Here is a 19,297-nt window from a genome sequence, read left to right on the forward strand (position 1 = left end):
GCATGTAATATTTCAGAGCTGTGTCTGTGTCGTGCATGTCAAGTAGCAGAGCTGTGTCTGTGCCATGCATGTTAAGTAGCAAAGCTGTGTCTGTGCCACGAATGTCAGGTAGCTGAGCTCTGTCTGTGACATGCGCATGCCATGTAGCAGGGCTTTGTCTGTGCCACATATGTCATGTAGCACAGCTATGTCTGTGACGTGCATGTCAAGTAGCAGAGCTGTGTCTGTGACATGCGCATGTCATGTAGCAGAGCTGTGTCTGTGACATGCGCATGCCATGTATCAGAACTGTGTCTGTGACATGCGCTTGCCATGTAGCAGAGCTGTGTCTGTGACATGTGCATATCATGTAGCAGAGCTGTGTCTGTGCCACGCATATAATGTAGCAGAGCACATGGCATGTAGCACAGCTATGTGTGTCTATCACATGCCCAGGTACCAGATCTGTGTGTGATGTGCATGTAGCAGAGCTGTGTGGTGCATTCCACCACCAGAAACACTAGTACTATATAATTTCCTAATAATTACTAGTCTTTATTGAAGCATGAGAGGGGTATTGGCCATTTAACCCGCTATCTGGCACTAGATTGATAGAGCTGTCAGCACATTTCAGTAGATCCACCAGCAGATCATCCAGGTTTCCAGAAAGCATAAGGTCTGGTAGTGATGCTCAGTGTCACCAGCATGTATGAGCTGCTGCCTATTAAACTACCCTTTAAGTTCATTACAAACCTCAGTTTTTATTGAGTTTCTCTGCAAACAAGGAAGCCTATACAATGAAATAGTCATGCAGTAATATCTATATCAGTAAACTTTTTTCCAAGTGCATTTAAAATCCAATTAGGATTAAAATAACACGTTCCCTGAGAATGAGTGTTTATAAACCACAAAGAAGGTTTCCCTCTGAAGCAGCAGCCAAGTAACAATCGCTAATCCAGATCACGACAAGTGACGGGGATTTGTTCTTTAACTCGACATTCTGAAAAGATTGATTCCAAATAGTTTTCAGTTTAGCATTTCCTTTCACAAAGCCTTTAAATAATGATGGGATTAGTAATATGGAATGTAGTTCAACTAATTAGGTCAGTCCCTTCAGTATCATAAGTGCCAGAAGTACTGACTATTTTCATCTATTTTTGTTACAAGGAACTTTCTCCTTAAGGGCCGGCTCACACAAGCATATGCATAAAGCGCTGTGTGTGCAATGCAGAGTTTTACCACTGTGTGAGCCGGCAGTGTGCAGGCATATAGCTGCGTATGGCAGTGATTCTTCACTGTGCATGACAGCATGTTTCAAGCATGTAGTCTTCCTGTTTTCTTTTTTCTTTTTAATTTCCCACTCTGTCGCTTAGCGACATTGCATATCAACTCCGCACATACACAATGTAATTGTATATGTACAGCATTTATTACTTGCCCATAGATAACAATATGGCTCTATCGTGCGTAATACGCAGTAAAATAGAACATGCTACGTTCTTTTTTACGTGCGTATTATATGCAATATATATACGCAAATGTGAATGGATCAATGAAAATCAATGTACTTTCATTGACTTCATTCATTGTGTATTATAAGTGAGCGAGCCTGCCCTAATACTGCAAATCAGAAATATGGAAAAATATCTCTACAGCGCCGTCTATTGGATGGCAGCATTCCTTCAATTCAACGTGACCTTTTAACAGTTCCTCAATGATTGGGAATATTAAACCAAGCCAGAAACCATGCACAGACAGGCTGTTTCGGGGTGCTTTCCCGTCATCAGTATACAGTAGGTTTCTGGCTTAGTCTGTGAGGGTCTTATTATGTGGGACAGAAGTGGTGTCATGTCTCCTTAAGTAGAGCACCCAAATAGTGTGTGGGGACGCCTAGGAGGTGAGTGGATCAGAAGTAAAATGGAAAGCATCTGTACAGCTTTCTGGTTGCATCCATTTTTCAGTAGGTGGGGGGTGCTGGTGCCTCTTCAGTCAATATGGCTAAGTGGTTAGCACTATTCACTTGCAATGCTGAGTTCAAAGCCCATCAAGATCGGCATCAACAATTCTTCTCAAGTCTGGTGGCTCAGTCACTGGCACTGCTGGAGTTGTAGGTTCAAATCTGACCAAAAATTATGACAATGGAAGTCCATGGGTGACTTATGCTACTGTATAGGCAAATGTCACAGCCATTTGTCACCCATCGGACCCTTGTGATGTGATTACGGGGTCCCACTTAGTTGTAGTGACACCCAGAGGCTTAAATATAGTCTCCGGGTCTGCCAGCTACGGTGGCTCTGTCTGAATTTTATAGGCTTTCTAATGTACTGCTATAGTGAAGTATAGTAGTGTATTAGAAAAATGATAAAAGATGCTGATATTCAAGTCCTCTAGTGGGACAAAAATAAAAGTAAAAAAATATATATGAACATCAAAACCCCACCTATTCCCCTTTACTATGTAAAAAAAAACAACTTACATTGGTGGTATCGCTGCGTTCATATTGATAGAGAAAAAAATTAGTACATTATTTAACTCGCACAGTGCATGTCATTAAAAAAATATATGAAAAATATCTCACCTTACAAAAAACGGAATATAAAGCGACTAAAACATTGCATGGATAAGCAAATAAATCAAACTCATTCTGAAAAAAAAACGTACACAACACCGTTGACAAAAAATAAATAAATATTAGCAGTTTTTGAATGCAGCGATAACAATTTTTTTTTTTAAAAAAAGCGTGAAAAAATTGCAAAAAATAAACTATAGAAATTTCTATTGGCATAATCGTATCAGCCTGCAGAATTAATTGAACATATTTTTTATACCACATGATGAATGACGTTAAAAATAAAAGCATGCCAGAATTGTAGGTTTTATTCATTTTGTCTCTACAAAAAATTTGAATAAAAAGCAATCAAAATGTTATATGTCCCCATAAATTGTATAAATAAAGACTAGAGTTCATCCTGCAATAAACAAGCCCCTATAGAGCTCAGTCGATGGAAAACTAAAAATGTTATGGCTCTTGAAATGCAGCGACACAAAAGCGAATCTTTTTTTTTTTGAGTGTTTTTTATGTAGAAAAATAGCAAGACAATAAAAAACTGTATAAACTTGGTATCACTAGAAGCATGCGGACTACAAAAATAATGTTCTCATTATTTATTCTGCATACTGAACGCCGTAAAAATGAAATCTAAAAAGGGGCGGGGCCTGACTGCTGAGCACGATTGACTCCTGAGCTGAGAGCTACGTCGTATCGGCACCTTCAGGGAACCCTTGCAGCAGCCAGAAGTGGCCAAACGTGGGGAAATTCAGCAAGGAGAAAGGTGGGGAACTGCTGAGCACCCCCTATCAGGTAAAGGGACAGACTGACATGCAGAAATACCTGAAGAAGCGAGGCGCCCGCTCACCTCGTGTGGCATCCAAGATGGCGCCGAGCCGAGATTCCTCCGCAGCACCCAGCAGGGAGGGGGAGGAAGAGGTCTCATCTGAAGAAGAAGATGGTGAGCATATCTCAAAAGGATTTATAAGAGACATAATTTCCCGTGCTTTGCGCCCTGTGATGGCAGATTTATCCAAAATTAAGGAGGAGGTAAAACAAGTTGGACGCCTGGTAGAGGAGCTGGAAACCGCATCTGCCTCTATCACTTCTCATGCTCTGGAGGTAGAACAAGGCCTAAAGGAACAGCACTCCTACATCAACAGAGCACTTATAATGCAAGAAGATTTGGAGAACAGGAATAGAAAGTGCAATGTGCGCATAAAGGGGATCCCTGAATCCTGGTCAGGAGACTCCCTCCCTAAAGTGGCTAAGGCGATCTTTGCTCCACTCCTCGGCCCCGATGGGATGACCCCATCCCTATTGAGTGGATCCACAGGGCTCTTAGACCCCAACCTTCTGGTAGAGAGCCACCAAGAGATATAATATGTAAGCTGCTCTCTTTTTTTGGACACTGTAGACATTTTGCGGGCTGCAAGAAATCGTAGAGAGCTCAAGTATGTAGATGCTCCTATACAAATATTTCAGGACTTAGCGCCTATCACCCTGTCCAAACGCCGTACGCTGCGCCCACTGCTGGAGGCCCTGAGAGCCAAAGATATAAAATATGCCTGGCTATTCCCCTTTGGCCTAGGTTTTACCCACCGGAGACGTTGGTTCAACATCCGTTCCCCTGAAGATCTCCAGTCCTGCTGGCAACACCTCGACCTAGAGCTGATAGAGATACCTAGCTGGCTCCCCCTACCAGAAATGCCGACATTCTCAGGATTGGTGACCTCCGAGAAGTGGCAGCTGGCGAGAAACGCCAAGTCACCCAAAGGGAAGAAAAAGAACAGAGAGGAGGGCGCAAGTGGTGACACTTGACTTTGGGGCTCCCCTGTCTCCTGTTTTTTGAGACTTCCAGTGGACCGGGTGGGAAGCGTGCGCTGGTGGTGCCACTAGGGACTTTACTCTTGATGGTATCCAGTCGCCCTCTCTCTTCCCCCAGTCCCCATCAGGATGTCTGAATCTCTCTCCTGTCGGTAGTAATACAGTTACCTGAAATAATAATTCAACTTTAGGCTGTTTGCGTTCTCAGTTTTCTCTCCGAGAAGGAATATTATGTGGTTACTCATGTTTGTATTATTTGGTCCCCAACCGTGCCTGTCAGACCAGGCTGAGTGAAATCGATAGCTTGCTGCAGATTTGCAGAGGTTGTTTATTCGCCCCTCTAGTTGGGAGGTCCAGGTTCTAAACAGAACCTACGCCAACTTTGAAAGGTTCTGCTTTATAATTGCTATCTTTTACATAAGAACTTTTCCAACTCCCTACCCTCCCTTCCATTTCCCCCTCTTTTTCCTCCCTCTTCTCAGTTTTCCCACCCTTCCCCTACCCTCTTCTCCTATCTGGGCTGTGGAGTAGGGGGAACTGTCTAAAAGAATTGTCATAACTATCATATTTTAACGCCTTGCTCTCTCCTTCACCTGCTACTTCTCTGGTTGAATCACCCTGTTCTCCTGTTTCCATCCGGGATAAACTATGTCGCTTGAGACTAAGGTGGAGGGTCTCCGCGTCACTTCGTTTAATGTAAGAGGCCTCAATTCTTGTAAGAGGCCTCGATTCTTGGGCCACTTGTTTACTTCCCTAATCTACCGCTGCCTTTCTGTTGTGGCATATGGTACAGGTAGTATTTCAGAAGATACTACTTAAAAGGTCGTTGCCCTAAGGTTACATCCTAGTTAACTGAAATTGTTTTTTAGGGCCTTTCAGCTACCTCTTACTTTGTCAGTGGTGTCTATGTGTGCCAGGAAGACAGCATACCATTTGATGAGCCCGTCTTTGTGCCAGATTGCCCTGAGAGTCGTCTTTATAATTGAGTCTCTACAAGGACCTGTCTAGCCTGCCCTGCACGTCTATTCCCCTTCTTACTGGAACAGACATTCCCCTGGTGGTCAGAGGCCATGTCGTGCTGCAGCAGGGCTAATACTGTAATGGCATCCCCCTCATCTGCCAGCTTTGCAAACTTGTTGGGGTGTGCCAGTTCAGGACTAGCCTCCCTGGATCTCTTTCCCCTACCTCCTCCTCCTGTCACCCAGCTAGCTGCCTGCTCATCTTGCTCTTCCATACTACCACAACCCCCCCTACACACACACACACACACATCTGCCCCAGCGAGTGCCTGCTCAGTGAGCAGCAAACTCCTTTCTATCGTGCCAATGGATCTCAGTGTTGCAAGCTGCGCCATTAGAACACATCCCATACAGCAGTAGGCACCCTCAACAGCTTTTTAAGGACTGCATACATAGCACAAGATTTACATTTGATGGCATTGTCAATCATGGAACACATTCTAAATGGAAATCATACCAATAGATAAAAGATGCAAAAATTCAAACAGATCAACAGTAAATAAATACAAGTGACTCTTCCAAAGTCCCTGAATCCTCACTAATCCCGAATCACACATTTAAGAAGAAAGTACATTTGGAATACCACACACAAACAAACTCAGCTTGCATGCTCACTTATGGCCCTTTTACACGCCGCAAAGATAATCGCTTAAACAACCACATGACTGAAGGAACTTTAAGCGAACTGCCAACATTTTTAAATAACGAACTAATTGCTTTAATCATCTGTGTTGTCCTTCACAAGTTGTTTGCTCAGCTGGGCTTGTGTTTATGTGATGGTTATCACATAAACACTTCGTCCAGCTGAGCAAACATCTGGCCAACACATTCCATTGTTCTCCTCCTGACAAGGATCTCCTCGTGGCTGAGTAAATATTGCACACATCAGTATGCTAAGCAAAACAAAGCCATAACTTACGCCTCATGCCCTGGGCCAGGTTGGATTCCGACCTCGAGATTCACTCTCCATATGCGCAGAGCAGAGCTGGCACATCAGCGGTGACATTTCTATGCGAGCATCTGCGAGGCCTGCACAGAAATAGGACGTGCCGCGATTTTAATCGCTGCTGTCAGCATAGGACTGCACAAACTAATGCAATCTTATGGCAGCGTGCAACAACTAAAATTCCCTGCAGAATCTCACTGCGGAATTTCCGTCCGTGGCCAATGGGCCTTAGCTGCTGGAAAGACTGAATGAACTGCATTCAAACTGAAAGAATTTCCAGTGGCCAAACAATGGATTTTATGCCAGCCTAAAAACCTTGCTTAACGACAAACGAACAAATAATGTACGACTGCCCGTGTTTACACTTAACTAATATTGCTCACCTTTGGCCATTTGAACACATTTTCTTTTCAATAATTTCTATTGGGTTTTATAATAAACAAAAAAAATAAAAGAAAGTTGACATATTTGTTGTGTTAGAATATAATTTCTGTACCGTGACATAAATATTTTAAACATGCAATGTGAAACCAATGTTCCTTCTTACAAAAGAAAAGAAAATAGTTGCCAGGTTAATGTATTTCATCATTTGAATACTACATATCAACTATGAGCCAGAAACTAGAAACTTATTTGTGCCACTTGAAGGTTTTTATCCTATGGCAAAAGGATCTGTTAGAGAAAGGAGGGGGGCTTAAGACATGGAGATATTTGGAAGGGTATTATGTGAAGGGTTTTGTACACTAATTAATTGAGGGATGATTTATCAGCCAAATGTTCCATTTGGATCTAAAGGAATTGAATGTTCTTTTTTAGATTGCCAGCATTTTTTCATAGGTGCAGTTGGATGAGACTATAGAGGCTATTTCTTTTATGGAAGAATCTTCAGAGCTTTTCCAGTTGCATGCTAATGTAAGACGAATTGCGTGATGTATATGGCAGATAATTGTTCTGCATACCAATGGAAAATTATCTATCCCTAACAGTAGAAGTGCACCACAACCAGGTTTGTATTTAGTTGAGAAGGGGTGGAGTGTTTTTATCATTTTAAACACCTTTTTCCATAGGGTAGAGATTAGGAAGCTACACCAGAAAATATGGAGCAGTGACCCTATTTGTACGCAGTTTCTCCAAAATTTAGGGGATGAGCTGCTATAGATGTATGAGAGTTTTAATGGAGTATAGTACCATCTGACCAATAATTTATAGTACTGTTCATAGTGGGATGCGCATGCTGTAGATTTTACAGTCCATTTTCGGGTGGTTTTCCATTCTTGTGGGGAAAATTGACTTGAGAGGTCTGTTTCCCATTTTAGGAACCGTACTGTTTTCTTTAACCCCTTAAGGACATGGCCTATTTTGGCGTTGAGGACCAAACAATTTTTGGTAGATTTTCATCTCCATTTTTCAAAAGCCATAACTTTTTTATTTTTCCGTTGACGCGGCCATATAAGGACTTGCTTTTTGCGTGGCGAATTGTAGTTTATATCAGTGCCATTTTTGGGTACATAGACTATATTGTAAAACTTTTATTATTTTTTTTTATGATCGCAGGGAGAGAAAACGCATCAATTCTGCCATAGATTTTTTTTTTAAGCGTTAATTATGCAGCATAAATGACACTACATTTTTTTCTGCGGGCTGGTACGGTTACAACGATACCAAAATTCTGACTTTTTTTAGGTTTTTACACTTTTCTGTAATAAAAACCCTTTTTTGGAAATCTTTTTTTTTTCTGAATTGCTGTATTCAAAGTCCTATAACTTTTTTATTTTACAATGGACGGAGCTCTGTGAGGGCTTATTTCTTGTGAGACGAGCTGTAGTTTTTATTGGTACCATTTTGGGATACATACGTGTTTTTTAAATCACTTTTATTGCGTTATTTGGGAGGCAAAATGCTAAAAATTAGCATTTTGCCTCATTTTTTTATTAACGCTTTTGCCACTTACACCATACCACTGATGATCGCTACGATAAGGCATTGCAGGACTTCTCTCCTGCAATGCCTTGTTGCTTATACAGCGATCACAGGCTCTCACAATATAAGACGCCTGTATCTGGCATACTGTTGCCATGGCAACCAGCTGGGCTCTCTGCGATAAGATCGCAAGAGCCAGCTGAATTCACAGAGGAAGCGCGCTCCCTCTGTGAACCCTTTCCCTGCCGTGATCTACTTAGCTTATCTATGGCACGTGATTGTGAAAAATCGGCTCCTGCACACGTGCATTTTTCTTGCGCCTTTTTTTTTACGCGATTGTCAATGGGACTTTCTAATGTTAAAAATGCATTGCACAAAAATTGCAAATCACCAACTTGCATTGCGTTTTTAACATTAGAAAGTCCCATTGACAATCGCATGAAAAAAACACAGCGATATCACGTGAAAAAAAACGTGCAAGAAAAACTCAAGTGTGCAGGCGCCCTATGGCTATGAATCTGCCTTTGTTATCGGTAATTGGGTTGGAGGGAGAGAAAGTGATTTGAGTCTTTCACAGCAATGAGTACTCTAGCTTTTTTCTTGCCTGCATTAGGCAGGAATGTGTGCGGGTATTGGGGGTTGGAGAATTTTGGTGGGGATGATTTTATGAAGTGTGATTCTTGTACACAAATTATGTCGGCATTTTCCTTCTTAGCCTCCTTCCACAATAACAAGCGCTTGTATGGGCTATTTAGGCCTCTAACGTTAACGGAGAATATTTTTATGGACATGAGTTAAATAAAAGGTTTGGCTCGTCTAAGTGCCACTTGTCTCCATGTCTTGCAGCAACTGGAAGCAAGTTGCGATAAACTCTTTGTCATGGTAGTACACAAAATAGAACATATAATGCATGATCAATAAGAACATATTGTTATAGAATGTAAGAGGTTTGTGCAGTGTGTGAGACTGCGAACAGTGGGGGTAAATTGTAGAACAGTTCTTGTTCTTGGCCTACTAAAGGGTTGAAATGTTAAAGTCCTCAGCCATCCCTTGTTGTTGTGGTCCAATCTTGTGGTCTAGCATTGAGAGATGGTGAATGGTGCTTAGTTGTATTTTGCTTGGGTGAAGAAGGTGTAGATAAGAACCAGAGTTGCAGAAGCTCCATTCCTTTTTCTAAAAATCTAAAGGCGTGGGTTGATCTATTGTCTGCGGCGATCACTTTTATAGGGAAGCCCCATTTATATGCAATTGCGTGTTTCCTTAGAATTTGGGTGACTAGTGTGAGTTTTTTACGCGCTGCTATTGTAGCTTGTGACAGATCTGTGAACATCGCAATATTTGGTAGGGGTGTGGAAGTGATGGTGATTTTCTTGAATTCAGCATAAGCTGTTCTTTCATTGTAAAAAATGAATGCAAGCAATGACATCGCATGGTGTAGAATTTGGGAGATGTTATAGTTTTGGTAGTCTGTGAGGGCGATCAATGGCTGATTCTTCATGTGAACAGTCTGGGAGTAGAGTACGGATCAGCTTCTGTATGTATGAGGGAAATTCAGCCAGTGATACTGATTCTGGCATGCCTCTGAATTTTATATTGTTTCGTCTATTCCTATCTTCCATATCAGTGATTTATTTTAGATTTAAGGGTCTCAATTTCTTCTTTGAGTGAGATGTGTGCATCTGCTAGTGAGTTGTGGGCTGCATTCCCCCATTTTTGGCGTATTCCCCCATTTTTTGTTCCATATGATCCACCCTCTCTCCCAAAACGTTAGCACCTAATGAGACTGTAGCTATTGCTTTGGCGATATCCCTTAAGATGGAGCTATGTAGTGCTATCATGGCTTTCTTCAAAAAAGCCTCCAAAGCGGATTGGTTGCTGGTGATGATTGCATTTAGAGATTCATCTGGTGGAATTATGTTGAGGTACTACATAGTGTCTGAATCTTAACTGTTTGTGTCCAGTCAGGGGTCCCATTTAATATGCTATTTGGCTGGGTTAGTTGATGGAGATGAATTGGTTAAATGATTGTCTGTCAGTGTAGCCTTTCCTGTTTTATGTGTAAGTTGTGGGTTTGAAGGTGTTTTGTTCCCTTGCTGGGATTTTCTTTTTTTGGTTGGTAACTGACCAGAACCTGAAGATCTTTTTTGGGGATTGTCATCAGGGTAGTCCACCATACTGTCAACTGATGAACTTGACTCTCTTCTAGGTCTTGTTGTTGATGCCATCTTCTTTGATTTGGAAGTAGGTTAGGATAAGGCTTGAACTCTGTCTCTTGCTGCCAGGATAGCAGCTCTTTTTTCCCTCCTCTATCTGCTCCGTAGGACGGTGAGAGTATGGATCCTCTGGAAAGTGTGCCCCTATATATAGATGTCTGCCTGTGTCTCCGCTGAGCGGATCCATGACCAGCTAGAAGATAATGGGGGGATGGGAAGAAGTTGTTCTGTATTCTGCTTGTACTGTTTGTGTGGTTGGAGCTGCCGGTGACTTTATTTGGCATATAGTTGGTCCTGGTGGGAGAAGGTGGGGGGAGGTTGGCCCCATACACTCTTAGCCCCTGTGGTCTCCACTCTATGAGGGGCTTGTAGTTCCCTTGAGCAGGGCATTAGCGTAATCACGGTGGAGTGGGGAGTTGCTATTATAAGCCTGGCTCTCCTGTTCTCTGCTCTGTGTGGGGCAGCAGTGCCAGCTGTTAGGTCCAGCAGACCAAGGCGTCATCCAGTCACCTGAGTCTGCTTCTGTTTCTTTCAGCATTCACAGGGCTACTGTGTCTAGCTCCTCTGCCCAGCCTGTTGGGATTTGTAATCAGCTTCTTATTTAAACCCTCCAGACCTTATCCACAATGCTTGCTGTTGTTGTTCACTCCCTGCATGACTGCATGCAAACTGCAGGTGCAGCTATCTGTCTGTATACAGTTCTTTGCGTAGCCTTTACTAGTTTTTATTGTGTCTTTGTGTGTTCCCAGTTCCCTGTGTGTTTTGCTGCTGGGTTCTATTTGTCTTTTTGTGTTCCCTGTATCTGTGATCACTGCACAGGAGTGGCTTCGGTTTCCATCTTACATCCACTCCTGCATATCCGCACAGCTCGGTACATCTGACTCCTCCCCAGGTAGGTAGGGAGATCTATGAGTCAGGGTTAGAAAAGGCGGCCTGGATCTCTCCACAACCAGGAATATCTCCAGGACAGGGATATCTAGTTTGAGTTCAGAGTAAGGCCCATTCGTGTTCTGTGTACCGAGCACCTGCATTTGCTCTGTCTGCACCTCAGTGTCAGCTGTCTATCCTGCAGGTTGGTTCCACTCGGCAGGACTACACAGTGGATCCACAAACACTATGTAACATCAGCAGGGGGGGGGCCGCTTCCATGAGTCTGGCTCCCTGTTCTCTGATCTGGGAGCAGCTTATAGATCCGCTTAAGGAGGCAGCATTGCCAGCAGGTGAGGAAGAGGGGCTGCCGCTGTGAGTGCAGCTTTCCATATCGCCGCTCTGAGAGCAACTCAAAGTTCTGTGGCGCAGATCAGTAGAGCCATCAGAGAGGAGAGATGCTGCTATCAGCTCTTCTCTCTGTCTCCTATCTCCCTGTCAGGCTTGAAGCTGTAGCGCCGGCAGTGGGTGGGGTGGGGAGGCATTTCTACGTTCATAGCTCTCCTTCTCCCCACTTTGAAAGCAGTTTGGAGCCCCGCTGAGCGAGGTAGTAGTGGAAGTGGGAGGGTGGGAGTCTCTGTTGTGAGCGCAACTCGCCTGTTCTTTGCTCGGAGAGCGGCTTAGAGCTTCCCTGGGTGAAGCATTTTCCTGGGGTTCTTAGTGTTCTCCACTAGCTTTAGGAAACTCAGGTGCCTGAGGGTATGGCTTTAGAGTAGCTTTTAACTGAGACCTGGAAGGACAGATTAAGAGTGTGACCATGCCGCTCCGAACCCACGACACGCCCCTCATTTGAATGAATTTTGAGCTATAATCGTTGTGTGTGAAAGGGCCTTTATGCTTCATTTATATAGCTCTTATCTGTAATATTCCTGCTCCTCCTCTGTTTGGAAAAGTCACAGGAAGTTCCATGCAATTTATCACACCCTGATTTGGGTGTCAGGAAGTTCCACAAATGCAATTTATCACACCCTGATCATTCGTTTGAATGAATTTTGAGCAATAATCATTCCGTGTAAATGGCCCATTAGATGCACTCAGCCATTCCACTAATCCCAAATCACACACTTAAGAAATAGCACACTTTAGAAGACCGTACACTTAGAATATAGCTTGCACGCTCACTTATGTTTGCTTTATATATCTATAATACTTCTGCTCCTCCTTTATTTGGAAAAAAATGGAAAATAATGATCGTTGCAGCTTAAAGGGATAAAATGATACTATAGATTAGGGTTATAAAATAAGTAAGAAGGGTGACTTACTGTACTTTTGGGGGTAGCAGTTAACCTATGGAATTAAATGACTTTTTACTGTTCATTGTTATTGTACATTTTTATGCACATAAATATACATTTGAACAACACTACAGCACCAAGGGCCAACCAATTAGATGACAAGATTATTTGACTGGGTGATAAGCAATCCAGAAAGAGAGTAAGTCAATGGGATATCTACTACCTGCTGTGGTATCTTGGAACTTCCCCTATCTCTGAACGCTGGATTTGTTTTCATATTCATATGCTTGTTATTCATTCATATGTCCAATGCAATTTTACTCCCAAAAGTAATAATTACACATTCAGCATATATGTCATAACAAATCTGCCTTTTCTGTGATTTTAGGAGGTTTATGTGGGAAAAGAGACTTTATGCACAATTGATGGTCTTCACTTCAACAGCACATACAATGCAAGAGTCAAAGCATTTAATTCAACTGGCCTTGGACCTTACAGCAAAACTGTCGTTCTTCAGACATCTGATGGTGAGTGCAATTTATGATTTTTAAATGTGTATTTTACTCTGAAATCCAAGTAGGTTATACATTAATAACTGTATTAGTTTGCTTTAGTGTCTTATTATATGCCTAAATGTATATCTTGACAAAATACATCTGTTTCTATGGTATGTTTGAAAAGGATTATAATTTTGTATGACATGCAGTGCCAGCTTCGGGTTAGATGGCACCCTGTGCAGAATTATTTTTGGTACCATCCCTTCCCACCCCACACACCTTCAAAGAAATAAACAGTATAGATTGCAGTGATATACCAGAACCAAGCCCACAATTTAAATACAGTAACAGAACCAAATTTAGTACATAAATCCAGTACAAAAACTCATAAAACAAAAAAGGTAGCAGAACTAAGTGATTGTGCTGCAGAGGCACCAATGGGCTGACAACAGCAGCTAAAAACATCAGAGAGGAGAAGATAGCCAGAAGGAGGATGATTTATGTAACTCCACAAGACATTTCCACATGGAGGAAGAAGATCTGGTGGACCTAAGGGGGAAGACCACCCCCAGCCTACATCCACCTGGTGCCCCCTTCCCCATATAGCTAAGGCCGACCATGATGCTATGTTTATTAAAATGTGTTAGAATTAACTTAAATGGACCACCTTCTAATGCCATAACATTTTTAGGCTAAACATTCTGTACTGGTTAATTTCTTAGTATATATTAATAGGAGTACGAGGTCCATTTTCTTAATACAGAACTTCAGATCCCCTACATAGAATTATATCCTTTAACTCTGTATCTATCTGCCTGCTGTTACCACTGTGGAGAGTTTAGGTGTTGACTGTAAAGTCTCTTCCCCATCTACATTTACTTTTTCCATCATTCAGCTCCATACTAGCAGACAAACAAAGGAAAAACTAAAGTACTGGATCTGGCACATGACGGGCAAGAACAGCACTGGGCAGACCCCATTAAGTATAACAGGGCACATCTGACTTCCAGAATGCCAGCCAGCATTTTCCCAAACAAAGCAGTGCAGTGTATTCTGCTAGAGGTGAATATGGCCTGTATTGTCTAGGCATCGAACTCAATATTAACCCCATAGGCCAGCTGCATGTATAGCGCAGTGTTTTACCGCTGTGTGAGCCAGCATATCCCCGCATATGGCAGCCATTTTTGACTGTACATGACAGCGTATCTCAAACACGTATCTCCTGCACACCACCATGCTCAGTCTTCCTTTTTTCTTTTTTTTTCTTATTTCCCGCTCTGTCGCTTAGCGACATTGCATAGAAATGCCACACATGCATTATGTAATTGCGTATGTACAGCCTTTAGTATGCACCCATAGAGAACAATCGGGCCCTATCGCGCATAATACGCAGTAAAATAGGACACGCTGCATTCTTTTTTACATACATATTATATGCAATGGTGAATGGATCAATGAAAATAGATGTACTTTTATTGAAGTCATTCACCGCGTATTATGCACACCTACATCACACGCATAATACGCAATTAAATTACGCGCATCTGAGCCTTAAGGTTTCAGCTTAGCCTTAGAAAGATGGAGATATTTTCTTTTTTCATTGTTGCATTCGGAAACTCATACCTATGTTATGCTTTATGTGATGTAGCCGTATGAGGGCTTGTTTTTTTGTGGGTCAGTTGTACTTTTCAGGGGCACCATTTTGGGATATATAGAACCTACTGGCTAATTTTTAATAACTCTTTACGTGGGGATAGAAAAAAGAACAGCAATTCTGACTTTTTTATTGTATTAAATTGTGCACCTTTTTTCACAGAGGTGGCAGTCAAAAAAAGTCTCCAAAATATAAGTGTTAAGCCCTATCACAGAGGTGACTTAGAGTAAAATAAATAATTTTATTAGGGAATTAATTAAAATAGAACACGAAAGGGCACACCCAATGAAAAAAAACATTAAAGACATAGTGTAGTGAATATCAGGACATGTAAAACACAACTACTGGGGGTGGGTGTCGGACAACGTAAATATTGGTATATAACAGAGATACCAGATGTGTCTTTTTTGGACTCAAAGGGTCCAAAAACGTTGTAGCCTGACACGTGGACCCAAAAGGTTGAAACCACTAGATATCTTATCCCAGTTAGTGATAGTAGTAGAATGGGTATAAGAATACTGTGGATCGACCCACAAGAAGGAAAGTCTATATTTCCAGCTACTAGTTAGTCTCTTTTCAATTTTTTGGTGTTGGATGTCCCAAACACCATCAGTGAGTCTAACAGGTGCAGCTGTGTTAGGATTTCTTCATAGATACAAAAAAAGGGGGTTTCAGTAAATACGAGTCTTCTGATAAAAGAGTCGAAATTGAACCCAATATGGAAGGGTTTGTAGAGATTTTGCACTGGTGTTTGTGCCAAGTCTCTCTTTCGTAGGAGGATTTCTCACGAAATTTAAACTCTATTCGTTAGGGTCACTGGATTTAATAAGATGTAAGACCCATAGCTCCAATTCTTATTTACACTCGTTTTTTAGCTCCACTCTTTTTTCGCTCGACGCGTTTCACCACTCGATTACGTGGATCATCAGGAGCGTTAGGAGATTAGAGATTTTCATCATATGGAGAAAACTGTAGAGTTTGAATAGACTAGATAATGAAGAAACAAGTGTCCTAGCGTATGGGGAACAACTGTTTCCGCAGAATCTTTTTAAAAAAATGAACATAGCCTAGGAAGGATCTCTGTTCTTAGACCATTTGCCGTGTCGGGGGATAAGGCAATGCAGCTAGAACAGCGTCCCGCTCTGGGCGTTCAAATGTAACGCTGAGTTAATGCCCTATGCCATATGGGAAATCAAGGTATTCAGCTAAAGCAGCGTCCCGCTTGGGTATTTGAATATAATGCTGAGCTGATGTCTTGAATTTTCCCTTCTTTTTTTCCCCTTTTCTAGGCAATGACTGCGGTATAGAAAGGCCTCTTAATCAGAGAGGTCAGTCAACCCACTTGGATCTAATCCTAGTCTGCTTGTTTGCAGAGCTCAAGACAGACATGCGTATTAGAGTTGTTCTATGTCCAGACCTAGTGGATCATAGTTGGAGAAAATGCTCCAGTATAGCACATGTCAATTGTAAAGACAGCTAGTCTCTCTTTAGCTCCATTTCTCAGGAAATGCCCAAGAGTCCCCACCCAGACCTCTTTTTCCCCTTAAATGTCAGAGAAGCAGAAAAAGGTAGATGGATACAAGATAAAAATAAAAAAGGCTGGTGTCCGTAGCCCAGATGGTAGGCTTCCCTAGCCAGGCCTTGATGGATATATGGTATAATTTTTTAAAATTCTGAAAGACTATATAGTCCCCATATTAGAAAAAAATTTACAACAGATACACACAAAATATTCCTATCCCTGCAGAGATGAACAGTGCATATAGAAAACTGCTCCCTAAACCTGACAAAGATCTCACTAATGCATCAGCATACCGTCCATTATCTCTCATAAACAATAACTTAAAAATATTGTCTAAAATCATGGCGGATCGATTGGCCATTATCCTCCAGCATCTAATCTCCCCCCTGCAGACAGGGTTTATGAAAGGTAGGTCAGTAGTGGTAAATGTTCGCAAAATACTGGCGATGCTCGATGAAATAAAATGCCGTCCCCAGCTGTACCCATCCCCAGCGACATTAACTATAGACGCCGAGAAAGCTTTTGATAACATCTCATGGAAGTGGCTTAGGCAGGATGGGATTTGCGGAAACCTTTTGTTCCTACATATAGAACTTATATACTTCACCGACCAAAATAATGTCCAAGGGTTCTTATCTCCTAGGTTCCCACTTCAAAAAGGCACCAGACAGGGATGTCCTTTATCACCGTTATTATTTAACATAGCCATTGAACCTCTAATTCGGGTCTCAGAAGGTAGGGAGAACATAGAAAGTATAACAATAGCCAAGTCTATAGTCAAATTCATGTATTTTGCTGATGATGTTTTGCTGGCTCTGGCCTGTCCAGATAGAGACCTTCTAAAAGTTTTTGCTATCTTAGATTCCTTTGGCAAACAGTCAGGATTTAAAATCAATGTATCAAAATGTGAACTAGGTATATCACCAGAGAAAAATTCAAAACTGAAGGACATGATAGATACTAAACTTCCCATTACTTTAGCTAAATCATCAATTAAATAATTGGGAATACACATAGGGAAAAACTCAGAATCAATATACAGTATACACTTAATTACCCTCCTTTAATACTTAAAATCATTAAGGAGCTGTTTAAATGGAATGATCTACCACTATCTTTCCTGGGTCGTTGCCACTTAATTGAAATGATCATCTTTCCTAAATTCTTATACCGTCTCCAAACGATCCTTCTGCTTTTTGAAGCGCAAAGACATTAGGAAGGTCCAAGTGGCTTATTGCTCATTTATACGGAACAATAAGCGTCCGAGAATAGCATTGGTTAAACTGATGCTCCTGAAGGAGAGAGGCAGTATGGAATTTCCTAATAATAATAATGATCTTTATTTGTATAGTGCCAACTTATTCCGCAGCGCTTAACGTAAGAACTTACAACCTGGCTAGTCTGTTCCGACACTTCTTGGACTAGCTCCAAGGAACTAATTATTTTTCAAATTTCTCCTTGGAGGCAGAGCGTCTTTCTCCATGGGATCTAAATGCTCTTCTGCACACTAGCTTTTCAAATCTTCCACATTTGATCAGACAATCACTTCTGGCAAAAGACGATTGCAACCTGGAAGATTGTGAAAAAGGCGCATAGACTACCCTTTAAAGTGTCACAGTACATGAAGATATGGAGACACTCTGAATTCAAAGAGGTGGGAAAGCAAATTATTTAGACAATGACAAACCAAAGGTAAAGAGACCGTCCAACATGTACATCCCCAGGAGCCTAGACTACAAACTTCCCCTAAAGTCCAAGAAGACTTTAAGCTTGCAAACACACACTTCTCTTATGTGCAATTGAGAGGGTTTCTACTCACCAACTTACGACAAATGGATAAAGAACATATCTCTAACCCGCTAGACCTCTTAATCACCTCCACCTAATGAAAACGCTCCCTCTCTAGTTTATATCAAGTCTTCAGGTTAAACTTTGCAGCATTTGATGGCTCATCAATATTTTAAAAATGGTCAGAACAAATCAATGACCCAGAAAGTGAACAGAAAATCATGGATGGCTGGATATTAATGCGCAGAGCCATCTCCAACGAAAGATGGAGAGAAACTCAGTTTAAAATCATACATAAAGCCATATATGGTTTTGATATCCCACCACATCCCAATGCACCCAACAGACTGTTGGCCTGCCGTAAATGTAACAAACCAAAAATAAACCTGTTCCATAGTTTATGGAACTGTCCCAAGGCTCAAACATATTGCGCACGGATAAGATTACCCGTACACAAGGTCAAAAAAGCTTTACTGCCATTGACACCCCAGGTCTTTATATTCCATTTTCTCCCTGCTGAAATACAATCAAGACATTTGATCCATGCTGCTCTAATAATAGGCAAACGTTGCCTATTAACACAATGGCTACAGCCGCTAACTCCAAAATTCACAGACATAACACACCAACTCAAGCAATTTCTGTATATGGAAAGATTGGAATTAGAACATAGGGTGGAGTCACGGGCTTCAGTGTTTTTAGGAAATGGCGTGCATTCATTAAAAAATGTTTCACCATACAAGAAATCGTAGTTTGTATGAAGTCATTCAAGGATATCTCATGGTACCTTAAACTACATAGCACAAATCAGTTGTGTAGATTAAGAATAGTTTAAGAAAAGGGAGACGATAACCAACAAGCAGCAATAGATCACATGCTGGAAGCTGTAATACAAACATCATTCCAATAACAGGCAAATTTTCGATTTTGATTTTAAACACCAATATTCAGGTATAATATTGAGTGCAGAGAGTAGTAGAGTGACATTGGTGCCCAGAAAGTTAGTTGGTTTAATTTTATTAATATGTCATAGCAACATGAGATGATAACGGGAGTGACATGATATAACCTACTTTCTTCTACAAGCCTTTCTTCCTGCGCATGCGACCCACACGCCGTGAAAAAAAATCACATCCGCATGCTAAAAAGCTGCTCTGTGGGTGCCCATGTATCCCTATGGGCAGCTTGATTTGCGGATTTCCTGCGCGGGTGCCCCTGCGCA

The 19,297-nt window shown here is 41.6% G+C and overlaps 1 protein-coding gene across 1 annotated transcript in view; it reads left to right on the forward strand.

Moving 5' to 3' along the window:
• The window catches only part of TRIM67 (tripartite motif containing 67), a 177,355-nt gene that overhangs the window by 109,257 nt on the left and 48,801 nt on the right, over positions 1–19,297 (forward strand). Inside the window, exon 7 of the mRNA XM_066594880.1 lies at positions 13,003–13,141. Within this exon, the coding sequence (XP_066450977.1) occupies positions 13,003–13,141 (139 nt within the window). The remainder of the gene's footprint in view (positions 1–13,002; positions 13,142–19,297) is intronic.

The sequence above is a fragment of the Eleutherodactylus coqui genome, chromosome 3, assembly GCF_035609145.1.
Source record: "Eleutherodactylus coqui strain aEleCoq1 chromosome 3, aEleCoq1.hap1, whole genome shotgun sequence".
NCBI lineage: Eukaryota > Metazoa > Chordata > Amphibia > Anura > Eleutherodactylidae > Eleutherodactylus > Eleutherodactylus coqui.